We start from the raw sequence: 26,114 nt of genomic DNA, 5'->3' as shown, positions 1-26,114 counted from the left end.
ATTTATCATACAAGCACAATTTGCAACATTTGCCGTAGTTCCACAGCAAAATCATAAGTAATTGAAAGATAAGAATTGTAATGAACTCTCAAGAAAACATCGTTTATCTTGAAATCTGTTTTATTTTTGAAACCAGACACATCGTGTGTCTGTTGATTTAAAATCAATGCCATGTTGTATACACTTCTACTGTGTTACTGTATAAGCCTCCGCCGGTAAGAGCACCTCTGAATACAAAGAAAGATAACTCAAATTTTATCCATTTTCTCATTTTTTATAAGACCAGTAAGCCTGACTAAATCAAAATATGTCTTCATCCTTCTTACTTTAGGACATGTGGTTTTAGGTGTTTTGAGTCAAAGTTCATAGATGAGAAGGTCTATGGAGGTGGAAAAAAGGGGGAATCTCTACTCTGAATCCTTTATTTTAATGCCATTTTCTCAGTTATTTTGTCAATTTTATAATTTCAGTACAAGAATCATGCAAATAAAAGAAATCAAGGCCTACCAGCTAATCATTAGTATACCAAAAGAAAAAAGAAGAGAACTTAGACTATTTTAGGAGTAAAAAACAATGCTCACAGAAAAGTCGCTAAGATTGTAACCCTTAAAATTCTTGTCGCGCGCTAAATCCCCCATGGAGATTTTCAAAAGTTGGCAGGTCTGGTATTTCTTTTTTCAGGGTTACTTTAAATTTTCCTTGTAGTCTCTGCTTAAATCAAAGTGTTCAGATTTTGAAGATCCTTACTATCATAAATCTGATATCACAAAGGTATAAAACATGTTAAAAAAACCAAAATTAAGTGATGTTTTGTTAATATTTCAGATAACAACAAATTCTAAACTTATGTCAACAGCAGACCTAGAGATCCTGTGCAGATTTATACCCATACAGAAACAGAATGTAACATTATTGACCCTACAGTCTTTTGACACAGAACAACAGTTCAACAGAAAAATCAAGTACAAATTGCTTTCAAAATTTTATGATTTTTCAATATTTAACAAGGGATAATAAATTTTAAGACTCATTAACAGTAGTCTTTATATTGATCTGTTCTGAAGTTTACAGGATGTATTATGGTATACTGTTGGTTATCTGTTGTCAACATGTTGGACAATATTTTTAAAATGTTTCACTTAGTGCAGCCTGATACGACTGCAGAGGTCGAACCCTGAACAGTTGGGGCAAATTTGGACACAATATTCAATATTGATACTGACTTTTGATTATGATCAAATTTTTGACACAATAAAGATATCTGACACAAAATAAGCGGGATCATCCAAATCTATTGCAAAATACTGTGCAACTGAAGATTTCTTCTTGAAACTTTTCAAAAATTTGAATTTTGAACAATTTTGAGAAAAAAAATATGAACCCCTTAAAAAAACTGCTCCTAAAGCTGTTTGAACCCCCATTGGAGCAATTACCTCCAAACTCAATTCCAGCCTTTCCTTTGTAGTATGGAACCTTGTAGTACAATGTTAGAGAGATCAATACACTGAAACACAAATTATTGTCTGGAAACTACAAAAATGCTTGTTTTTGGCCCTTAATTCCTCAACTGTTGGCACCATAACCCCCAAAATGAATACCAACTTTGTACTTGTAGTATTAAACATTGTGGTACAATTTCAAAACAATCGAAATACTTATACACACAAGTTATTATCCTGCAACTAAAAAAATGATTGTTTTTAGCCCCGTTTTGGGCTGCCTTTGTGGCCCATAATTCCAAAACAACTGGGACCATCATCCCCAAAATCAGAACCAACCTTTCTTTTGTGGTATTGAACCTTCTGAAAACATTTTATAGAGATCCTCTTAGTTATTGTCTGGAAACCAAATGTGTCTTTGGACTAAGATGCAGATGTGGCAGACGACGATGTCATCATAGCATTATACAAACCCCAAAAAAATATTTATGGTCGTATAAATTATAACATTTTAATCAATTTGTATGAAACTTTGATGAATTGTTTATATCTATTGACATGAGCACTTTTTCAATTTTTATTAATTTTAGCAGTGGTGAAATGTTAGACACCTACTTTCTATTTGTTACTACTTTGTATCACAATTGGAGTATGCTTACAATTGGCATAATGCCTACAATCTTGTTTGTTTTTATGCTGCACCTGCAAAAGTAGATGGGGATTATGTGTTCTGGTCTGCCTCCATTCGTCTGTTCATCCTTTGATCTGTTTATTCTTCAGGTAAAAGTTTTTGGTCAACAAGGTAGTTTTTGATGCAGTTGAAAACCAATCAACTTGAACACATAGATGTGGTGTGAGTGCCAATGAGACAACTCTCCATCCAAATAACAATTTAAAAAGTAAACCATTATAGGTTACATGTTCACTTTGATATGATCTTTCTAATTTAAATGCATACATGTATTAGATTTTTGACCCCAATTTCATGGTTCACTGAACAAAGAAAATGATAGTATGAGTTTCAGGTTTAACTATCACTTGATTTATTTCACTTGACTGGGCAGGGTTTAACCTGTTTGCTTATTTAAGACCAGTCCATCTATAGGTGTATAGGGATAAACTCATCGATGAAGTGTCCAGTTATCCCATATTGTATAAGCACACTCAGTTCATTTGTATATCCGTTTGGTGACACTGATAGGTGATTAGAAATCAATTATAATTATAACGGCCATCACCCTTATTTCACACATCTTGAAATAGATTGTACTTATGCAAATTTAAACGTAAGCTCCATCAGATCATTTGAAATAACATTGGTAATATTTGCTTAAAGTTTTTTGGTCAAGGTAATTTTTAATGATATTGAAGTCCAATCAACTTGAAACTTCATACACATGTTCACTATGATATCATCATTCTTATTCAAATTCCAAATTGGATTTTAGACCCCAATTTCATGCATGGTCAACTGAACACGGAAAATGATAGTGCGAGTGCAGCATTCCTGTATGGACACATTCTTGTTTTGTTTTGTTTTATATTTTCCTTGTAAGAGAATTAAATTAAAAAATTAATGGTGATCCAGAACATTTTATAAGGGGGAGACCAGCTGACTGACCTAAGGTTGGCCCCCCTCCAGTTACGCTTCAGTGATTCCCTATATAATCAACAATTTGTTTCCCACGAAAAGGGTCCCTCCATGGATTCGTCTATGATAATGCAAGTAAACAAATAAATATATGCACATCGTTCTTCTATCAAATACCAGTAGATGTATTGCACACAATTTGAAAAGGGTTTGTTGTATAACACTTGCAGTCAGACTTAAAGATTATTCTGTACTTTCAGATATTTTTTTGACCAAACCACAACATCTGATAGCTTATTGATAGTACAGTGTGATTGTGTGGACCAGAATGCTGACCTGATTGCCCTAGCTAGGTACATGGTTGAGGGAGAGCTACAACAAGATAGAGAGGAACGGCAGTATGCCATCAATGTGGTATTCCTGATTCAACTTCCAGGTATAGCTGGAGGCTGTTTTACTGGATTTCAGGTTAGAGTTTCAATATCTATACTATTAAATGAGAAGATCTCAATTTGTGTGACACTTCTCCTCTTTCTGCAAAAAATTAATCATCATCCCTCTATGTCCTATAGGTATTATGCATAGTCGCATTTGTCATCCATTCTTATGATAATTCAGTTAGGGTTATTTTGGGAGAAAACTTAAACTAGAGGCTCCAAAGAGCCTGTGTCGCTCACCTTGGTCTATGTGAATATTAAACAAAGGAAGCAGATGGATTCATGACAAAATTGTGTTTTGGTGATGGTGATGTGTTTGTAAATCTTACTTTACTAGTCTTGCTGCTTACATTTATCTCTATCTATAATGAACTTGGCCCAGTAGTTTCAGTGGAAAATGTTAATAAAAATTTACAAATTTTATGAAAATTGTTAAAAATTGACTATAAAGGACAATAACTCCTTAGGGGGTCAATTGACAATTTCCGTCGTGTTGACTTATTTGTAAATCTTACTTTGCTGAACATAATTGCTGTTTACAGTTTATCTCTATCTATAATAAAATTTAAGATAATAACCAAAAACAGCAAAATTTCCTTAAAATTACCGATTCAGGGGCAGCAACCCAACAATGGGTTGACCGATTCATCTGAAAATTATAGGGCAGATAGATCTTGATCTGATTAATAATTTAACCCCGTGTTGGATTTGCTCTAAATGCTTTGGTTTTTGAGTTATAAGCCAAAAACTGCATTTTACCCCTATGTTCTATTTTTAGCTGTGGCGGCCATCTTGATTTGATAGTCGGGTCACCGGACACATTTTTAAAACAAGATACCCCAAAGATGATGATTGCCAAGTCTGGATTAATTTGGCCCAGTAGTTTCAGAGGAGAAGATTTTTGTAAAAGATAACTAAGATTTACGAAAAATGGTTAAAAATTGACTATAAAGGGCAATAACTCCTAAACAGGTCAACTGACCATTTCGGTCATGTTGACTTATTTGTAAATCCTACTTTACTAAACATTATTGCTGTTTACAGTTTATCTCTATCTATAATAATATTCAAGATAATAACCAAAAACTGCAAAATTTCCACAAAATTACCAATTCAGGGGCAGCAACCCAACAACGGGTTGACCGATTCATCTGAAAATTTCAGGGCAGATAGATCTTGACCTGATAAACATTTTTACCCCATGTCAGATTTCCTCTAAATGCTTTGGTTTTTGAGTTATAAGCCAAAAACTGCAGTTTACCCCTATGTTCTATTTTTTGCCGTGGCGGCCATCTTGGTTGGATGACTGGGTCACGCCACACATTTTTTAAACTAGATACCCCAATGATGATTGTGGCCAAGTTTGGTTCAATTTGGCCCAGTAGTTTCAGAGGAGAAGATTTTTGTAAAAGATAACTAAGATTTACGAAAAATGGTTAAAAATTGACTATAAAGGGCAATAACTCCTAAACGGGTCAACTGACCATTTCGGTCATGTTGACTTATTTGTAAATCCTACTTTACTAAACATTATTGCTGTTTACAGTTTATCTCTATCTATAATAATATTCAAGATAACAACCAAAAACTGCAAAATTTCCACAAAATTACCAATTCAGGGGCAGCAACCCAACAACGGGTTGACCGATTCATCTGAAAATTTCAGGGCAGATAGATCTTGACCTGATAAACATTTTAACCCCATGTCAGATTTCCTCTAAATGCTTTGGTTTTTGAGTTATAAGCCAAAAACTGCAGTTTACCCCTATGTTCTATTTTTAGCCGTGGTGGCCATCTTGGTTGGTTGACCGGGTCACGCCACACATTTTTTAAACTAGATACCCCAATGATGATTGTGGCCAAGTTTGGTTCAATTTGGCCCAGTAGTTTCAGAGGAGAAGATTTTTGTAAAAGATAACTAAGATTTACGAAAAATGGTTAAAAATTGACTATAAAGGGCAATAACTCCTAAACGGGTCAACTGACCATTTCGGTCATGTTGACTTATTTGTAAATCCTACTTTACTAAACATTATTGCTGTTTACAGTTTATCTCTATCTATAATAATATTCAAGATAACAACCAAAAACTGCATAATTTCCACAAAATTACCAATTCAGGGGCAGCAACCCAACAACGGGTTGACCGATTCATCTGAAAATTTCAGGGCAGATAGATCTTGACCTGATAAACATTTTTACCCCATGTCAGATTTCCTCTAAATGCTTTGGTTTTTGAGTTATTAGCCAAAAACTGCAGTTTACCCCTATGTTCTATTTTTAGCCGAGGCGGCCATCTTGGTTGGTTGACCGGGTCACGCCACACATTTTTTAAACTAGATACCCCAATGATGATTGTGGCCAAGTTTGGTTCAATTTGGCCCAGTAGTTTCAGAGGAGAAGATTTTTGTAAAAGTTAACGACGACGGACGACGACGGACGACGACGGACGACGGACGACGACGACGACGACGGACGCCGGACGCCAAGTGATGAGAAAAGCTCACTTGGCCCTTCGGGCCAGGTGAGCTAAAAATGTGTCCGGATATTGTTTCTGTCATCCAACTGACTTTTAGTCAATGACTTCCAATCTTTCAATAGGTATGTTTTAGATCAGCGCAGTCCTAATACATAGAAGGATGGCTAATGCACCATATACAAATATACACCTGCACCCACTAAAAACTCATAATAACACACAAAGGAACATGCCAATAATCCACCAATTCATGCATATACATGTATATATATGCATGTTTATATATCAATATAAACGAGTCTATATCAATATATATATATATATACATAGGCAAGATTTCCCATTTTTAACTTTAAATCATAATTTTCATAACTATTTGGGGAAAGGACAATTATTTTCGTGTTATGATTATACTCCTAATAATATATAGAGACTCTATATGATATAGCAGTGAACACTGTGGAGAAGCAACTTGGAATTGATAGTTAATAGCAAATATAATATACGTATGGTCATGAAAGGCAGAAATCAAGGAATTCAATAGAAAACCAAAAAATAAGGGATTTTTGAAAAAGGGGGAGGGCTTAACATAATTGTCCTGTCTCCAAGTACTTATGACATTTCAGTGAGGAATCCAGAACTTTTTCATAAATGGCGCCAATTGACTGCCTAAGAGGGGGCCCTGCACAAGCTTTTTTAAGTCATGCTTCAATGATTCCCTATAAAAAAAAATGGAAAAGGGGTGGGGCATGCACCCTGAAAATCCCTTTGCAGTTTTGCTACCTTTTCTGAAATTCTCCAGAAAATATTTAAAAAAAAATCATCCTACAACACTCTACATACTTTCAACCAAGCTCTAAATACTGGCGATTTCGCTGGTGTGTTCTTGTTAGTGTCAAAACAAGAAGGGTAAATTTAGTTAAGACAGCAACCAAACATTACAACAAAACCAAACATTAAGAGGTCAAATAAGGTCTTAATTGCTTACTTCTTTTATATGCTTGATTTGGAACAGTTTGTCAGTATCTGATCTTTTTCTAATGTTTTACTCTAAAACAAAAAAACAAAAAAGAAGATAGATAGATACCGACACAGGGACAGTATGACCAACAAAGCAGACTACTCAATAAAAGGACATAGTGAAAATATAGATTATTGTAATTTGTCAAAGATGGGGTAATTATGGTTAAAAAAAAGACAAAATATTCCAAGAAACTAAAATTAAGAAATAATTCTTTTATGCCATGCTGTATGCTCATTTTAACAAGGGTAGGCATTATATTTGTTAATATCTTAATACTGAGCGTTAGGGAGGTATTTAATGTTTACAAATATAATGCCTACCCATGTTAAAATGAGCATAGAGCATGACATGATAGAATTATTACAATTCTAATGGGAATATTTTGAACTTTTGTACTTCAAAGCGGACCTATAGCAGACACTATAAATTCTCCATTTTCATTTGATGAACAAAAACGTCATACAAAAATCAGCAGTTGATCAATAAAAAAGTACAGTAACATTTAAACTTACTTTTGGAATGTTTTTATTAATTTCCGAGCGTGCAACGCCAACAAAAATGTCCATTTTTGATCTCTGGCGTTGTTCAAAATTCATCTGACGTTGCAATTTCAATTGTGACGTCAATCATGTGCAGCCCATGTTCTATTTGAATAAGAACATGGGTTTGTACCTAAAGCTAAAGAAGAACATCATATTAGAACCAAAATTAACTGTTTTAAAGGTAACATTTTTTCAAATCTTGTTTGGATATTAACAATTTGATAAAACATTTGATATTTTTTCTTAGTGTGGATTTTGGCATTCTGTTCACATAGATGATATTCATCCTGCTCATGAGGATATACCCTCCGTAGCTAATTCCAATCAGAACTGCAACGCTGAAAGAAACATTTATTATTTAAGAAAAGACTTAAAAAATTGATTTTAGCATACCTTTCCTACAAGGCTGGCATATGCTTAAAAAGATATTAACAGACACCAGTAGTAAAGGCAACCAAGTCAGCTCGTACTTTTTAGACTGTGCAGTTTTCCAAAACCAGTACATTTAAAAGTTTTGAGAGAGTGTTTTAGTTTATATTATATCACAATGTAACATGTAAAGTGCTATAGGTAAAATTGTAATACATAATTTATTTTAAAACTAGTATTATTGTTTGTATTTTTTTCATCTATTTATTAAATGATTTTATTCCATACATTTTAATTTTGATAGAGAAATCAACATTTGATTGGTTGAAACTTTCACACATGATGGCGAACAAATCTTCATATTCACCACTGAGTATCATTTTCCCCTCTGAATTGTCAAGACTAAATCATGTGACGTTACACACTGTTTATGTAAATAACGTCTAACTTCGTATTATGCCACACCTACAATAGTATAGGGGCATTATGTTTTCTAGTCTGTGTGTCCGTTCGTCTGTTGGTTGTACATTTCGTCTGTCCGTCCGTCCGTCCATTAGTCCCTCTTCAGGTTAAAGTTTTTGGTCAAGGTAGTTTTTGGAAAGTTTGCTATAGCTTGCTATTGCTACTTTCCTTAGGCGTTGACAAATTATCGCAATATATTCTGCTCCGAGATAGTGTAGTACTAGTGTTTGAGTTCTGATTCTTGGAAGATTTTTTTTTTAATTTTGGGTAACTACTGTTTTGACTGAAAAGATTACAAGCTTGAATAAAAAAGAAATTAATGTTCACCGACGATTCAGATAAATTTAACTTCATTTTAAAAAATTTCACAAACACTAGTTCGTGGATCTGCCATACTCTGAAGAGAAAATCACAAGAAATCTATGTGAGATTGCGTTTTCATTCATTCATGAATATTTCATGAATGAACATTTTCTTGCTCTACTTTTACCTGATTATTATATGTGCATACGTAAACGTGGTAAAATCCCGAGCCCGAGTGTATCGAAAGAATTGGGAATGACTGATTAAATAGTTAAACAGTTTTTTTTGCAAGTGGGTCATCCTGCCTTTTTTTTTTAACTCAAAACTCCTGTCCTGCCTATTTTTTTCAAATTTCATCCTAGTCCTTTTTACTCCTTTTCATTTAGGTTTATCTTTACAAATGCACCGTATATATGGACACACCTTTGATAACTATTTTAAAGAAATTTTGCTAATAAGGAGATTAGAAAAGTTGAAGATGGGGCATACATTCTACATGGTATTATTTCTTCTTCTGGGGGTCAAACTTTATCCAAGAAAATGTCGACCTATAAACTACAGAAACAATAAAAATTCTCCGTATGACTTTGGTTGGCTAAAAGGCAACAAGGGTCTGATGCCAATTATATTTACTGGTATGTCATCCGACTTTCTTCTTGATTTGATCTGTTCCTGCATAGGTATAGGCCAGGGGTTGAGATTTAAAAAAACATGTTTAACCCTACCGCTTTTTTTTCGCCTGTCCCATTAGTCAGGAGCCTCTTGCCTTTGTTAGTCTTGTATGATTTTTTATTTTAATTTCTTGTGTTTATTTTGAAGTTTAATATGACATCCATTATCCCTTCAAATTAGTATACTTTTTTGTGTAGGGGCCAGCTGAAGAACGCCTCTGGGTGTGGGAGTTTCTCGCTGCATTGACGACTCATTGGTGGTCTTCAGCCGTTGCCTGCTTTTTGATCTGGTTAATTTGTTGTTTCTTTGACACATTCCTCATGTCCATTCCCAATTTTAAAATCAATCTGTAGTAGATCAAGTGTCTGCTTTGAGCAATACTTTTGCTGTACTGATATATGCCCATGCCAAGAAAGTGGTATTTGTATGAATATATTGACCAATAAGAATGATGAGATTACAAGTTAGCTATTATATTGCGATATCGCAATATTCCGACATCTAAATGATTAAACATCCCATGGGTCCGATGTTTCGATCATTTAATTATACGATAACGGAATATTAACATTAGAAAGACAAATAAAAGGTTCAATATTAGTATAAATTTGTCCTCTATTTAAATTGGTGAAACAAGTTACCAAAAAAGTTATACTTAGTTCCAAAATAGCTGAACGTCATCACTAGCGTAATTAAAAGTACAAACTACTTTGTCAAGTGTTGATTGATTAATTAGATATCTCAAGATACACAGTGGTTGACCAAAGTAAAATCAAACACAGTTTGACGTACAATGAGTGATCATATTTTCCTTGTAATGTTTTATATCAAAATTGTCTTCTAGTAGTTGTTGATATAAATATACTAGTAGCACTTATTTAGTACTCTTATCATATCTGATTTAGTGATGTAAGTGAAATTGCAGTGTGATCTAGACTCAACATTATTTTACTACAATAATAATAAAAACAAATGTGCCCAATGGTTCTTTGATCTTGAGGCTGTTGGCAGGCTTTCAAACTAATAGGAGACCAAACATCTCCTCAATTTTAATGTACAGTTCATCATGGGACTTTTCTATGAAATAAAAAATATGTCATATGTTTTATTTTCCCCTTGCTTCAAATATTTTGTTTCAGATTATTTATATTAAATTTGCAGATATGTGTATGTAAATATGTGCATTCAGTTGATATAGAGGTATTATAAGATTTAAATAATGCAAGGACGACTACAGATACATTTGTTTGACTTAATGGTTGATTTTCAGACTCCGAGAGAAAACGTTATGTAACATGCGTTACTGTTAAAATCAACCAAAATGAAAGAAATTATTTATTTTTCCAATAGTAATACAGTATTCCTATAGTATAATTTCGTTTTTGCATTTGTTTTGACTCGATTTTTCTACTGGAAGTATCCCTGAATTGAAATTGCACCCATGACCTTTGACCCCAATTTAAAAAAAAAAATGCACCATAATTTCTTTTGACGACTGGGATATTTAGAAAGTACGCATTCTTAGCTTTCCAGTGATACATAATTTAGTCGTATGTTAGGTAGGTGCATTAAAAATGTACATTTGGCTCTCATATCACTATAAATGAACAAAAATTATAAGAACAATGTTACATCATGCAAGACCAGAAGTGCTGACTACCTTACTTGACTGGATGACATGCTGAGTTGCTCTATGAAATGCCAGCTCACAAGGTAACAGTCCACAGAATGACAAATCAACATACTCAGACACAATTCTGACGTCTTAGTAGTAAATTTATAATTTCTTTCTTTGAACATATAAAATGCAGTAGAGTCTTCAAGCAAATTTAATTTATTTAATTTGATTGCTCCAGACTTTGATCTTATCAACAACTGTCCAATTCTCATATTAAGCAGACTAACACAAGACCACTGTAGAGGTTACAAATAACTAGATGATTAATTGAGTATTGTTGCTTAACGTCCAGTGGGAAATATTTCATGAATGTTCAGGACGAAATGAATAGCAAAGTGACACTAAAATCCTTACTGTTTATTTTTTTTAAAGCTCAGCATTATTTAATACAGTTCAATTAATCACTCATGTACTGTTAACAAACATAACAACTCAACATATATAAAACAAATCATAAGAAAACAAATTACAACATGATCTCAAAATCAATTAAACATGAATCAATAAACTATAAACTACTATAAATTCAGAAATTATTGTTTTTATTATTGTGAAAAATGTAACACGTTTATAGTCACAATAATTTAAACTTGTATTTTCAAATTTATTATATGAATTAAACAGGATTTTTCACAATATGGTAAAAATTAAAATTGCATTTTTTTAATAGTCCAGAAATTATTTCATGCATAATCATGACAATATGTCATGCATGAGTAAATAATGTTCGACATTTTCAATTTTGATTTAATAGTACATTTTTACTGTAAATTCTGAAATTAATCATTATGTGAATTTTTAATGCATGCTAAAAATGTGAAAGGATGTGACATTGCAATAATTCCTTTTACAGGAATCCAAATAATTATTCTTACATTGTTGTTGGCTTAAGCTTGCAAGAATTACTTTACACAGATTAAATTCTTAGTTAAGGATAATAAAATCCCTGCCACAGTAATTTTATGCATAAAAGTTATTTACCCAAAAAATAATGGACATTACAGCAGACCACTGCAACCACAACCACTAACATGAGACTCCTCCTAACCCCTAACAACAGACTCTCCTCAACTCCTTACAACAATGTCTTCTCAACCCTTAACAACAGACTCCACCCAACCCCTTACAACTGACTCCTCCCACAAAATACACTTACAAAGATAAACAATAATATTTGACCTAGGTAATATTACTAAAGGTATAGGCACAAAATATGGTATGGTTAAAATAGATTAATACGTCTATTTGGATTATATGTTATTAGAGTAAAACATCATTTATATATGTTTCACAGAAGGTCGAGGGTATTTTAATCTCAGAATACTTTAATGGGACGGAAACAAAGAAATGATTATCTAAGGAAGCAAAAAATATTTGAAGGAGACAGAAAAAGACATTATTCAAGATTTTTTTTTCTAGTGCTACATTACATTCTGTAAAAAGATGTTAGTCTAGAAAAGACAGAAAATTAACAATATTATTGCCCCTTGTCATAGAAATTGAAAGGGAAATACTTAATCAAATAATATTTCAGTATCTTTATCATATAGTGAGTAAAAACAAACATTTTAATAAAGGCAGGGAAAAATCACTAAAAAATAAAGCTATCTGTATTTAAGGATGTTGCTTTACAAATTTCAACTGGATTATAATTTAAGAAACAATATTATAATGATTGCAATGCATGTACAAACAAAAGTCACAACTATTTTATATAAAAATCAATTATAACAATAAATCAAATATACTTTTCTAAAATAAGACATGAAAATTTACAGAATGAGTATAACTAATACTGTCTATATGTATTGCACAAACTTATGAAAGACAATTATTTATGATACAGGCTGAGAGAAAAAAATGTGTTACACAAAATAAATAAATTCTTGCCAACAATCAGATCAATGCATGATAAGCCAAACAATTCAAAATTATCAAGACTACAACTTGATTTACAATTTCTTTATCTCTATTGATCCTCTAAAGAAGGGAAAATGATGGCACTATTTTCTCTATATACATAAAGAATATTGCACTTAATAAGTTGTCAGTATTCAAATTTCAAAATGAAATAAGTAATGTTCCACACATTTTTTTTGGTCATATATATCACATCACAACAGTGAATATGTGATACATATTATGCATTATATATCACATTTTTAAGTACATGTATTAGTCTAAAATTTGTATACATAGCAACCCCAATATTATATTTCTAAGTAGTTCAAACACATTGCTTGGACAATATTTAAACTTGATTACCACTACATATTTGAAATTTGTGTTTACATAAATGTGTCCACAACTTAATCACATGCACTTTACATATGTTCAGCATATGACATATATGATTCAAATATGTGCCATGTAAAACAATTGTGTGGTAGACATTTGTCACATGTTTTGATTTTTAAAAGTATAAAGGCATCATACATAATAGCTAGGTTTGATTCGATCATACGAAAAATAAGGTAATAACAAGAAGGCAGGCAAAAAACATAAATCAAAGAAAGAACAAGATCAAAATACCATGGCCAAAAAAATAAAATACTTAAATATGAACAATAGTCTTCAAATCATTCTGCAGAAGAAATAAATAAAGCTTAAACTTTAAACACACAATAAAACTAATTGCAAGCTCAGGTATATGGTTAAAAGGTTTCATGATAGAACTCAAACAGTGCAAATCCATAATTAAATCCCGATGAAAATACAAACAAAAACAATTAAAAGTTTTTAGTAAAACAGTTTTTCTCGTATAACTTAAACTGTTCTATAGCACACTATTTTTTATCTATTTCAGCAGCATGATATCTAACGTCTTTGTCTTTGTTTACTTGTAAACACTTTATTAATTAGATTCCAGACTTCTATAGACTGTGCTGTCAGTATCCTGTTGGGATCCTCTGATGGTAACTGACCAATGGCTGTCATTAGAGTACCATCTATTGTTAGGTCCTCTTCTTCATATGGGCAAGCATCAAGATATCCAAACAAAGTATCACGTAAACTGGAAGACACATAAATTTATTATTCCTATTGGATTCATCTCTCATTTTAAACAATCAAAATACAGATTGTACAGCAAAATTACCATTCTTTTTTATTTATTTGAGGTCACAATGCCCTGCTTAGTTTGAAAATATAGTCACTGCTAAATTTTGGTATACACTTTTGGCTGAGATTATATTCATTTATGCAAATCTTTAGGTAGTGTGTAACTGTGTAAAGTTTCATAATTTCTGCATATACATAAAAAAAACAAGTTGTGGTATGATTGCCAATGAGACAAATCTCCACAAGAGACCAAATGACACAGAAATTAACAACTATTGGTCACAGTACAGTCTTCAACAATGAGCAAAGCCCATACTGATAGTCAGCTATAAAAGGCCCCAAAATGACAATGTAAAACAATTGAAATGAGAAAAGTAACGACCTTATTTGTATAAGAAAAATGAATGAAATACAAATATGTAACACATAAACTAGCGACAACCACTGAATTGCAGGCTCCTACCTTCGGACAGGCACATACATACAGAATGTGGTGGGGTTAAACATGTTTGTGGGATCCCAACACTCCTCCTTACATTGTTGTTTTAAAGGAACTATGCTGACAAGGCATTTGAACTGATTAACATACTGACAGAGCAATTTATATATCTTCCCTCCCCACAACTTTGTTTGTTGGGGGCAATATAAAATACAGATGACAAGCTATTACTTGAAAAATTATACATTATTCTTACCATATTTTAGACATATCAACATAATCTTCATCATCCATATTCTGTGGGACATCTATTTTAAGAACAATACACTCAAATAATAACTCAACCAAAACATCAATCTGTTCTAGAGGAAGTTTGTTTAAAATATCTTCTATGATGCCGATATGTTCTTCTGTTAATGCATTCTTGAAATTCTCTGATATTCCTTCAAATGCTTTCTGAAAACAAGAATTAATTTGATGAAGGTTGAAATTATTTATCTTAACCATACCATTTAATTATCTGTTACAAAAGAGTTCAAATTCTTTACTCCTGTTGCTTTGCAATTTTGACTCGGAGAAAATGAAAAATACTGATTCTTTGTTAATTGCATTGTTCATATTTTTAATGTTATATTTTTTTTTAGTTCTGGTCTTAAATGGTTTTAATTCAACTTGCACTTTAAAATATCTATGCTGTTGTCTAGGTTTCATAAAATAGACACTGCTAAAAAAAACAAATGAAAAACAAATGTTATGCATATTACATTAATGTAACACTCTCTCTCAACAGTCAAATTCCCAAATTATTTTTAAATCAGGCTATAAGTAATTTGTTTGTTACTTTCATATTGATGTATACCAACCAGTACCATCATCTCTTTTTATTTATACTGCATCTTTTCTTTTCTTAGATTGCATTTATAACATATTCATGAATAATTTCACAGGGATCTTTTGATACTAACCTTATCATATTTAGCTAAGCATTTAGCTCTTTCCATTGCGAATGTTATCCAGAGTGACATGGTATTCTTACATCTTGTGGCTTGGTGTGCCTAGAAAAATTTAAATGGAAAGAGGAAATTTTCTTAAAACAATTTATAAACTTCATAATATGTATTTGCAGCTATCTAAATATTCACCTCAGTGAAATTTCTTGCTTTAAACTGTGTCAGTGAATTTCTTGATTTCTATTTAGGATTCTCTAATAAAAAATGTATGGTTTTGATAAACTGTCAAAATGGTAAACAGAGGTGGATTTTATATCACCTTTCTTCTTTCCTAAGATCAGCTCATTCATCATACTGTGTAGCGGGTTTTTTCCTGGGGTGCAAATTTTCACTTATTTATGTGGATAGAACAAAATTACCAATTTAAAACGGCACATGCAAAGGTATTGATAAAAGTTTTGAATCTGACAAAATAATAACAGCCAAAATATTTCATATACCTTATTCAATGAAAATCGTAAAATTTTACACCCGGAAAATAACCTGATATACGATATATTGCAGTCCTTAGGGAGCTACCATTTGATTTTTATGGGGGGGCTAGGATGAAATTTGAAAAAAATAGGCAGGACAGGAGTTTTGAGTAAAAAAACTAGAGGCTCTAAAGAGCCTGTGTCGCTCACCTTGGTATATGTGAATATTCAACAAAGGACACAGATGGATTCGTGACAAAATTGTGTTTTGGTGATGGTGATGTGCTTGTAGATCTAATCATCTAACTTTACTGAACATTCTTGCTGCGTACATATATCACCATCTATAATGATTGGCCCAGTAGTTTCAGTTGAAAGTGTTGGTAAAAATTTACAAATTTTATGAAAATTGTTAAAAAATTGACTATCGATTTGTCTGAAATTTTCAGGGCAGATAGATCATGACATGATAAACAATTTAACCCCATGCCAGTTTTGCTCTTAATGCTTTTGTTTTTGAGTTATAAGACAAAAACTGCATTTTACCCCATGTTCTATTTTTAGCCATGGTCGCCATCTTGGTTGGTTTGACGGGTCAACGGACACAATTTTTAAACTAGATACCCCAATGATGATTGTGGCCAAGTTTGGTTAAATTTGGCCCAGTAGTTTCAGAGGAGAAGATTTTTATAAAAGATTAATAAGATTTACGAAAAATGGTTAAAAATTGACTATAAAGGGCAATAACTCCTAAAGGGGTCATTTGACCATTTCGGTCATGTTGACTTATTTGTAAATCTTATTTTGCTGAACATTATTGCTGTTTACAGTTTATCTCTATCTATAATATTATTCAAGATAATAACCAAAAACAGCAAAATTTCCATAAAATTACCAATTTAGGGGTAGCAACCCAACAACAGGTTGTTCTATTCATCTGAAATTTTCAGAGCAGATAGATCTTGACCTTATAAACAATTTTACCCCATGTCAGAATTGCTCTAAATGCTTTGGTTTTTGAGTTATAAGCCAAAAACTGCATTTTACCCCTATGTTCTATTTTTAGCCATGGCGGCCATCTTGGTTGGTTGACCGGGTCACCGGACACAATTTTTAAACTAGATACCCCAATGATGATTGTGGCCAAGTTTGGTTTAATTTGGCCCAGTAGTTTCAGAGGAGAAGATTTTTATAAAAGATTAATAAGATTTACGAAAAATGGTTAAAAATTGACTATAAAGGGCAATAACTCCTAAAGGGGTCATTTGACCATTTCGGTCATGTTGACTTATTTGTAAATCTTATTTTGCTGAACATTATTGCTGTTACAGTTTATCTCTATCTATAATATTATTCAAGATAATAACCAAAAACAGCAAAATTTCCTTAAAATTACCAATTTAGGGGTAGCAACCCAACAACAGGTTGTTCTATTCATCTGAAATTTTCAGAGCAGATAGATCTTGACCTTATAAACAATTTTACCCCATGTCAGAATTGCTCTAAATGCTTTGGTTTTTGAGTTATAAGCCAAAAACTGCATTTTACCCCTATGTTCTATTTTTAGCCATGGCGGCCATCTTGGTTGGTTGACCGGGTCACCGGACACAATTTTTAAACTAGATACCCCAATGATGATTGTGGCCAAGTTTGATTTAATTTGGCCCAGTAGTTTCAGAGGAGAAGATTTTTGTAAAAGTTAACGCCGGACGACGACGACGACGGACGACGACGCCGGACGCCGGACGCAAAGTGATGAGAAAAGCTCACTTGGCCCTTTGGGCCAGGTGAGCTAAAAAGGCAGGATGAGACACTCACAAAAAAAAAGTCAAGATAAACTAAAAAAAAAAGGCAGGACCGAACAGAGTGAAAAATAAAAAGGCAGGACAGTGATTACAGCTAAAAAAAAAGGCAGGACAAAATTTTTCATCCTAGCCCCCCCATAAAAATCAAATGGTAGCTCCCTTAGTTTTAAATGTCTGCTTTAGATTCTCTAGGTAGACTCATTTAGTATCAAATCCTATTGCAGTAACAGTAAATTGTTTTGTTGTATGACATCTGTTAAACTTCATGATGTACATAGCAAAATGTATCAGTACTTAATCAATATCAGCCCTCCTGCAGTATATCCTTCAACTGATATTGTTGGATATTTAAATTCATAAAACATCTTATACGATTTTCTGAAATTTAAAGATATCTTAAAACCTACCTTAGGACTAGGGAATGGATTTTCTATCTTTAATGTATTTGTCATGAAGTCACTCAAAGAACTTTCTGGATCTGATCCCACCGACTTCAGGAAGCTGATGGCTATATCTAACTTGTCCATACTCTCACATAAATCAGGGAAGGATTTAAGACGTAGCTCTCCACAAATCTGGCTCTGAACTGCTGGATTTAATCTTTCCTATTTAAAAAAAAAAATATTGTTGTCTATGAATTAAACTGTAATATTACTTGATTGGAATGTAATTAGTCAGCTTTTCTAAAAATTCCACGAACATGACATTTGTTCATCGAAAATCATAAAATTCTAGTTGTCCAAAACAAAACTACCCCCACTTTCTATGATCAACATTGTTGTTAAATGTCCAGTGGCAAATTTTTCTTGCATATCAGGATAAGGACATGTAATTTTATAAGAATTTGCACGCTGCTTTGTACAAGCCCAAAATACTGAGCTGGATTTTTATATGCTAGTTAATGGGGAAGACAAGTCACCCTAACCCAACACATTATTCTAACTCCTACCTGGTTTCAAGTCTTTGGTAGTGTTCATAAATGTTGAATGCTTTTGGTGACGCAGTAAATACCAATAATGAAGTCTTCAGTTTGACAATGTTGGGGACAAAACCCATAACTGCCTACACCTGAGGTGATCATGCTTCCACAAGACCACTGAGATAGTACTTACCTGCTTTACTCTCAGACATAAACTTTTGAAGACCACAGCATTAGTAGATTCTGATCTGTAGGTGATGGTCTCTATCTGTAAATACAAAGATCAAGTAACTTTAATTTTAACTACCAGTACTGTAGATTAACAAGATTAACATGATTTATTTATTTTCAATGGTACATTTTTTTCTTTTGGATTAAGAAAAAATTGTATTTTTGGAGATATTAAGATTCATGATTTTGCTAAAGTCTTTGGGGATATTATTTAAAAAAACACATACAAATTTGTACAAAATCCTCAAAATCATGTTTTCATTCTCAACTCTCAACAACAAGCTTTATGATTTATTCCTAAATTTTATATTTTTCATGAGATATTCTCATTTTGAACAGTTTCCTAAATTTGATATTTTTCATGAGATATTCTTAGTTTGAACAGTACAAGTAAAATGTTCAATTGAAGGGGGAGATAATAAAAACCAATTGCTTCTTTTTTTTGTTGCTATTTTGAAAACAAAAATACAAAAAAGAATAATTTCTTTTTTCTTCCATTTCCTGAAATAGATAGATCCAAATCAAATAATCTTCTTGCTTTATACAATTTAATTCTGAATCAATTCTGTACTTGACATACATGTGATGGACTGTGAAACTCAGATCAGGAGATTTGGAAATTTTGGTCAGGAGATTAGGACTCAGATCAGGAGGTTTTTTATCGACATAAATTTTGTCGTAAATGTAACCATATGAAGTAGAAATTGTGTTTTTTCTACAAATTGTAAGATGTTTAAAGTACCCTTATTGCCTTTCTATTTGAATAAAATAAAATATTAAGAAGAATTTGTTTCCTGTTCAGTTTTGTTTTGTTTTTGATCGACATAAATTTTGTCGTAAATGTAACCATATGAAGTAGAAATTGTGTTTTTTCTACAAATTGTAATATGTTTAAAGTACCCTTATTGCCTTTCTATTTGAATAAAATAAAATATTAAGAAGAATTTGTTTCCTGTTCAGTTTTGTTTTGTTTTTGATAAATGATTGTTCACTGCTTGCAAATAAATCATTATATTTATCTATCTTATCTGTATAGATTTTTATTCATGTCTCCATCTCCTTATCATTGGTAAATGTAAAGACAAATTAGAAAGAAATAAGCTCTACATGTTTGTTTGCAACATCATAAATTAAATAAAAAAATAACAAATACTAACAGTAGTTAAGCATTATGAAAGTCTTATTTGTAGAAAACTTAAAAAACACATTGTAAAATGTTTTGCTATTTCTAGATTACACAAGAAAATCTTATTAATTCTACAATTCTCAAACCCAAGGTTTTATAATCCCAATAAAACTAACTAGAAATTTATTAGTCTAAATGTACATATTGTATATTCTAACCACATAAGTGATAAACAGATTTATAATATACACTTCAATTTAATCCTTGAAAGGAGGTCTGGATTGCTAAAATAATTTATAAATTTATATTTTTTATTTGTCCCAAAACATTTAAATTCATTTAATCAACATCCGTTTATGATTATTTGATTAAAATATTAATCATTTATAGTCTTTTTACAATTTACATTTTTAAAAGCAAAATAACTGAAAACAGGATAAAACAAAGGGAAGTAACAAAAATGTATTTCAATATTCCCAATACATCGTTTTTATAACACAACGGCAGTTAGCCAGAGGTAAACATTGTTGATTACCAGTATGTTTGACACCCCAGCTGTCAAGTGAAGCCAGTTAATTATACATCTTCTTTGATGTACAGGTAAAATTTAACACAGGTGTCAATTACACCCGTACAGTAGTAAGAAATGATCAAATATGGCGTCTGAAAATTTTCATTCATGAAATATTTCAGACACGGGAGTTTTTTCTCCTGAACGGGAGGACGGGAGGAGACCCCTGAAAACGGGAGTTTTGTACTCCCGTCGGGAGGTTCACATGTATGACTTGATTTTCTATAGTATGCTTTTCTCAAGTCTGTGAGACCATTCCAAGGGAGATAATTAAACAAGAGTAAACTGCAAATCTATAATCTATATTTGCAATAGAAATTTAAAAAATTATATTTCTCAAAAATAAATTTGGTAACCCATACTTTTTAAATCAAATTTGAATATAAAAACAGATATGGTTATTACATTAAAATGCAAACATAAGAATTAAAAGGCTAGTTTTATATTTAACATGGATTGCATTCTCTTTCTGCAAAATTTAAGCCAGAACTAACACATTTCAATCTTAGAACATTCTGTTAATCATCACAAGTAAAACTACACATAAGCCACATTTTTCTAAAAATAGAATACACAATATTACCTCATTAATGTTGTTTATGATAGACTTTGAGAAAAGGAATCTATCCATGAGTTGTCTCTCTAGGTTGGTAAAGTTGTATTCCACTTTGGTTCCCTGACCCACTTCAAACGAGTAGTTACAATTGGCTAATACCATTGGCAACAAATCTCTATCTGGATGATAGCTGACTAGATGTGCTGCTGATATGTCTCTCACATGGACCTTGGGTAGACTTTCTTCTCTGAAATATATATCTTTCTCTTAAGGGTGACCTCTTTAGCCAAAATTTAATAATATTTTAAAATTTGAAATTTTTAAGAAATATTTTTTTGAGTGTTTCACACCCTTTTTGTTTTTAGATTTGCTCCATTTTAATTCAAAGAAAATGTACCATAGGCTATTTGCAACCTGATCAATGACGGCACCCAAAGAGATGACAAACTGTAGCATAGCATTTAGGTTTCAAAGAAGTACATATCTAGATCCTTAACAAAAGATTTTAAATGGCAACAAATGTGTAGAGTGGGGTGCTCATTTTCGCCATAACTTTCCATTTTTTCTGCAGTTTATGTTCAGGCCTTTATGTTTTTGAAGTATACTGATATTTACATATGAAGATAAAATCAAAAACAAAATATTCTTAGCTTGAAAAGGTGTTTCTTTGCAAGTTTTTCGGTCCTTTGCAGTAAGTGCAGAAATTTTGTCTAAGTTTAAAAAAAAATCATATTTGTTATCATAATATAATTTACCAGCATATTTCTTCCATTTCACCTATCCTTTAAAGTTTTTACACCTCAAAACTTTAAAACAGCTAAACTGTGTCCCCGTCGAATATGAGCGCCCCACTCTAATCAATTTACCATATCATTTATTGTATTCAAAACTCTACATACTTGATTTTAAATCTAGCACAATACTCTTGTAGAAACAGATTCTGTTTCTTCAGTAGGAAAAATAGCAGAACATATGAACAGAGGCCAGCATCCCTGTATGTTGGTATGAGGTGTGATATGGCAGTCTTCTCTGTAATGTCTGTTCTACAGTGTGCCTTATCCACTGTTACTATACTCTCATTGGCTGGACATGCTTAAAACAAGAAAACGAAAACTAGCTTATATGAAAAATGGATGTGCTATTACAAAGCACTACATAAAGGTATGGGTGGGGTTTACATTGATTAAAGGGCAAAACTGATAAATATATAAAATACTGGGGCGGTTAATTATGAAGAATAAACAATTGGTTTTATATAATTGAAATAAAGAATGGGAAAAAATGACTGAAAAGATTAGGGATATTGAAATGAATTGTATGTTTTACTTCATGTTTAAAGATGGGATACAATTTAAATAAAGCATCATTTCAATTCTTATTTTTTTGTGCACAAAAAAGTCATCATGTTGTAAAATGCCAATTGTCATACACATATCATGTGGCATGAATTTAAGGAAAATTTTCTATCAAGTCATGAAATCTTAAGTTTTTAATTTTTCAATTTAACAACGATCAGTCTCTTGCTTAAGATCAAAAGACTCATTTTTAAAAAGAATAGTACACAGATGACCCACTCACACTCATTTTCTATGTCCAGTGGACCATAAATTGAGGTAAAAAAATTTGGCATTATAATTAGAAAGATCATATCATAGGGAACATGTGTAGTAAGTTTCAAATTGATTGGAATTCAACTTCATTAAAAACTACCTCAACCAAAAACTTTAACCCAAAGTGGGACAGACAGAGGGACAAATGAACAGAATGCAGGGGGGAGGGGGGGATTGTTGTAACTAACCAAGTAGTTTCCCATTAAATGGGTATTCTTTACTCTACAGTTTGATCTTTTGGGGTATTAGGTGTTTTTTTCATAAATCATCAAAGTTTCAACAATTTATACCTTATTATAATTTCATTTCTTACCATAAGTTTCAAGAGATTCCCTTACACAGTTCCAAGCTTTTGAAAAGTCTTCCAACAAATGATTAAATTCTTTTAGTCTTCTCTCTGAAAGATAAAACATCGATATATAAAGAAAACATACAGTTTGAAATAAGTTAAATTAGTCTAGTTCCTAAAATTTTAAAATAATTTGACTACAAAAGATCAGAAAATTCTGAATAAATTCAATATTTTTCCGCTATTGCAGAAGAGGTCAACATTGGTAAAAGACTTAATTCTAAAGCAATTTTTATGTTATATTTTTTTTCATTGGCCAAAATTTCTGTCAAATCCACAGCTGACCAATTGTATCAAAGGAGTGACCTGCCATTTTGAATTGATTGGATCAATAACTGCTCGATTTGTACAATATAATTAAAAATAAAACAGCACCTACTTCAAAATTGCCTTGAGATGTGATTTATTTTATTTAAAATTAATACATTATTTAAAGCTCCAACATATTATTTCTTTTTGTAATGCATAAGAATCGGAATAACAGTACTGTAGCAATAATGTTGTCAATATCAAATTTAATTTGACAAGTAGACTTCACCAGTAAAACTGTGTTTATGACGGCTAAATCGCCAATTGACTGTTCATTTATAGTACTGTAATTCCTTAATTCTCACCTTGTCTCATCTGTAATCTAACATCAGATATTGTGAGTGTTGTAGCTTCAGCTCTGTCTAGTTTTCTGCTGTATTTCTGTATCAACATTTTCTGCAGTCTAATTATGCTTGGTACAAATCTAACAGCTCGCAAATGGTGTTCCTAAAAGCAGAACATGATAAAATTTAGTCAATTACTGAGATAAACAGATGGAAAAATATATTAAGAACATCAATGAAATTACAGTCAAAAACTCATCTCAACTAATTATCATTTAATTGATCATGGTTAAACTGTTAATTGGATTCTTAACACATCAAGGCACACTGAAACCATATTTTTCAGCATAATAGCAATAAAAGTCTGCACAGAGTCCTTTTCAGCAGAGAGTTATAATTCACAAAACGGTTTAGTCTTATCTTTTCATGTACATTTATCCTATTATGAATCTTAAAGAAGACTGAGTTATAACTTAGAAAACGATGAAATGCTAATGTGTATGTTTTTTTAAGAATTCTTTCCTTCAAATGACTGCTATTAATTCCATTTGAGTAGATTGAGTTATAGTTTACAAATGATTTATTGATAATTGATCATACTTCTTTAAGGAAAAGTCTAAGAACTGGTAACTTTTGTTTTGTAGTATCAAGATTCTGTCTAAGGTGGTTGACTGTTATCATAGCTCTATATCTCCATACAGCTGGAATATCATGTAACATAACTATGTCCTGTGCTTCTTGTGGTCGGTCTGTCTCATACAGAATCTGTAGCAATGGATCTGCTCCTAAAACATACAATTTCAATGTATTGGTATCCTTCTTTTTCATAAAGTGAACCTTTACAACCAATTGGTTTAGGAAGGTGTATATCAAAAACATCATTTGATCAATGCTATGGCAAGAACTCATCTATTTGTAAAATTAACTAACTGAAATTTATTTGTCTGAAAGTGACAGAATTTTTTCATCTATCCCAAGTTAGTCATTGTCAGTCTTGTATGTTTTTAAACATTTTAGATCACATATATGTTTCTGAGTTTGACTTCCATTTTCACTGAACTAGTACACTTTTTTGTAAAGGGGTCAGCTGAAGTCCCCCTCTGGATGTTTGCTCTTTGTTTGGGTTGTCGACTCTTTGACACATTCCTTATTTCCATTCTCAATTTTATGCTTTTAGCTTAACAATTTTGTATATGCTCTTCGAAGTTATTGAGTTCTGAAATGAAAATTGATCAGCCTTTACTTATTTTCCACTTTTAATAATAACATTGTCTCAACAAAAAGTAATTTTTAAATAGTTCTTGATAGAAAGACTTGCCACATAATAACAAAAAAGTTCACACCACAATTGTTTCTGGTGACCAGAAAATTTCTGTTGTACTGTAAGTAATCTTACCTAGTCTTTGATCTTGCAATATCCCATCATTACATTTTTTCAAAATATTTTCCATATCCTATAATCAAATTACAAAACATTATAATTCTTTAATCTAAAATGTTTCAATCTCCGAAATAAGAAAAACCACATAATGAATACACAATCACTTTTCTGTACATCTAAATGTTAAAAATAGAATATCTACACCTTTTAATAAAAAATATGTTAAACTAATAGTTGAGACTATTCATCAAAGTTGACATAAGATAATTTTGGCTGTCAATTAAAGTCCTTTTGATCATATAACTCTACAACTGTTCCTTTTTTTTATTTTTTTGGCTTTCAAATATTTTACTTTTGAGCATTTCTGATGAACGTAAATCCAGAAAAGTACTTCCGACCCCTACAATATACAAAATATTGTTTTTAGTTTTTATTGAACTCTGAATGTCATTTCTGGTTTTAATTGTACTGTTTGTTTGTAGCCACATTGATATATAGGACACATATTCTTATAAGTCTATAAGTCATACCTGTAGTATAGGCAAAATGTATCTTTTGGCAAAGTCATCTTCCCATTGTGTTCTGGAATCTTTGTCCTTTAATCCACGAACTTTAGCAGGATAATCTTCACCTGTAATAATCAGAAATTAGTCTGCTTTAGGTCTTGTATAAATAGTAATGTTACCCTAAAATAAAACCTGCACAAAAAGGTTGCCCTCTAGATCTTAACCATGGAAATTTTACCTTTAAAGAGAGACATTGTTTGAATTGAGGGACCAAAAGTCAATGGTATTACTCCAGCGTGAATAGATGAGGTTGTCCTGATAAGACATGCTTTTTGAAAAGAAGGAGGTGATCTCTGTATGAAAATATTTGTACAAAAACGATAAGGTTGGTGTCTAGCAAATGATATGGTAAGAGGTCTTCATGCAAATCCATTTGTGTTTCATGTATACCTATAACAGCTAAATTGTGATTGTTTTTATCTATAACAGCTTAAGCAAGTATGACTATATTGATTGATTGATTGTTGGTTGCTTTACGCCGCATTAGCA

At 32.0% G+C, this 26,114-nt stretch overlaps 2 protein-coding genes across 2 annotated transcripts in view; one reads left to right on the top strand and one right to left on the bottom strand.

Annotated features, from left to right (window-relative positions):
- Positions 1 to 8,071, top strand: part of LOC134687316 (E3 ubiquitin-protein ligase rnf213-alpha-like) — a 78,193-nt gene extending 70,122 nt beyond the window's left edge. Inside the window, exons 44-46 of the mRNA XM_063547504.1 lie at positions 826 to 962; positions 3,291 to 3,498; positions 7,760 to 8,071. Of these exons, the coding sequence (XP_063403574.1) occupies positions 826 to 962; positions 3,291 to 3,498; positions 7,760 to 7,894 (480 nt within the window). The 3' untranslated portion in view covers positions 7,895 to 8,071. The remainder of the gene's footprint in view (positions 1 to 825; positions 963 to 3,290; positions 3,499 to 7,759) is intronic.
- A 3,602-nt stretch (positions 8,072 to 11,673) lies between these two features.
- LOC134687879 (E3 ubiquitin-protein ligase rnf213-alpha-like) overlaps positions 11,674 to 26,114 on the bottom strand; it is a 144,354-nt gene continuing 129,913 nt past the window's right edge. The window contains exons 81-92 of the mRNA XM_063548337.1: positions 25,590 to 25,690; positions 25,075 to 25,132; positions 24,279 to 24,463; positions 23,700 to 23,841; positions 23,050 to 23,133; positions 22,026 to 22,218; positions 21,154 to 21,373; positions 18,836 to 18,910; positions 18,131 to 18,328; positions 15,461 to 15,550; positions 14,752 to 14,951; positions 11,674 to 14,009 (exon numbers count right to left, since the gene is read on the bottom strand). Of these exons, the coding sequence (XP_063404407.1) occupies positions 13,814 to 14,009; positions 14,752 to 14,951; positions 15,461 to 15,550; positions 18,131 to 18,328; positions 18,836 to 18,910; positions 21,154 to 21,373; positions 22,026 to 22,218; positions 23,050 to 23,133; positions 23,700 to 23,841; positions 24,279 to 24,463; positions 25,075 to 25,132; positions 25,590 to 25,690 (1,742 nt within the window). The 3' untranslated portion in view covers positions 11,674 to 13,813. The remainder of the gene's footprint in view (positions 14,010 to 14,751; positions 14,952 to 15,460; positions 15,551 to 18,130; positions 18,329 to 18,835; positions 18,911 to 21,153; positions 21,374 to 22,025; positions 22,219 to 23,049; positions 23,134 to 23,699; positions 23,842 to 24,278; positions 24,464 to 25,074; positions 25,133 to 25,589; positions 25,691 to 26,114) is intronic.

Source organism: Mytilus trossulus, chromosome 10 (genome assembly GCF_036588685.1).
Source record: "Mytilus trossulus isolate FHL-02 chromosome 10, PNRI_Mtr1.1.1.hap1, whole genome shotgun sequence".
NCBI lineage: Eukaryota > Metazoa > Mollusca > Bivalvia > Mytilida > Mytilidae > Mytilus > Mytilus trossulus.
Note: the sequence above shows the minus strand (reverse complement) of the source record. Positions and strands in the feature narration are given on the sequence as shown.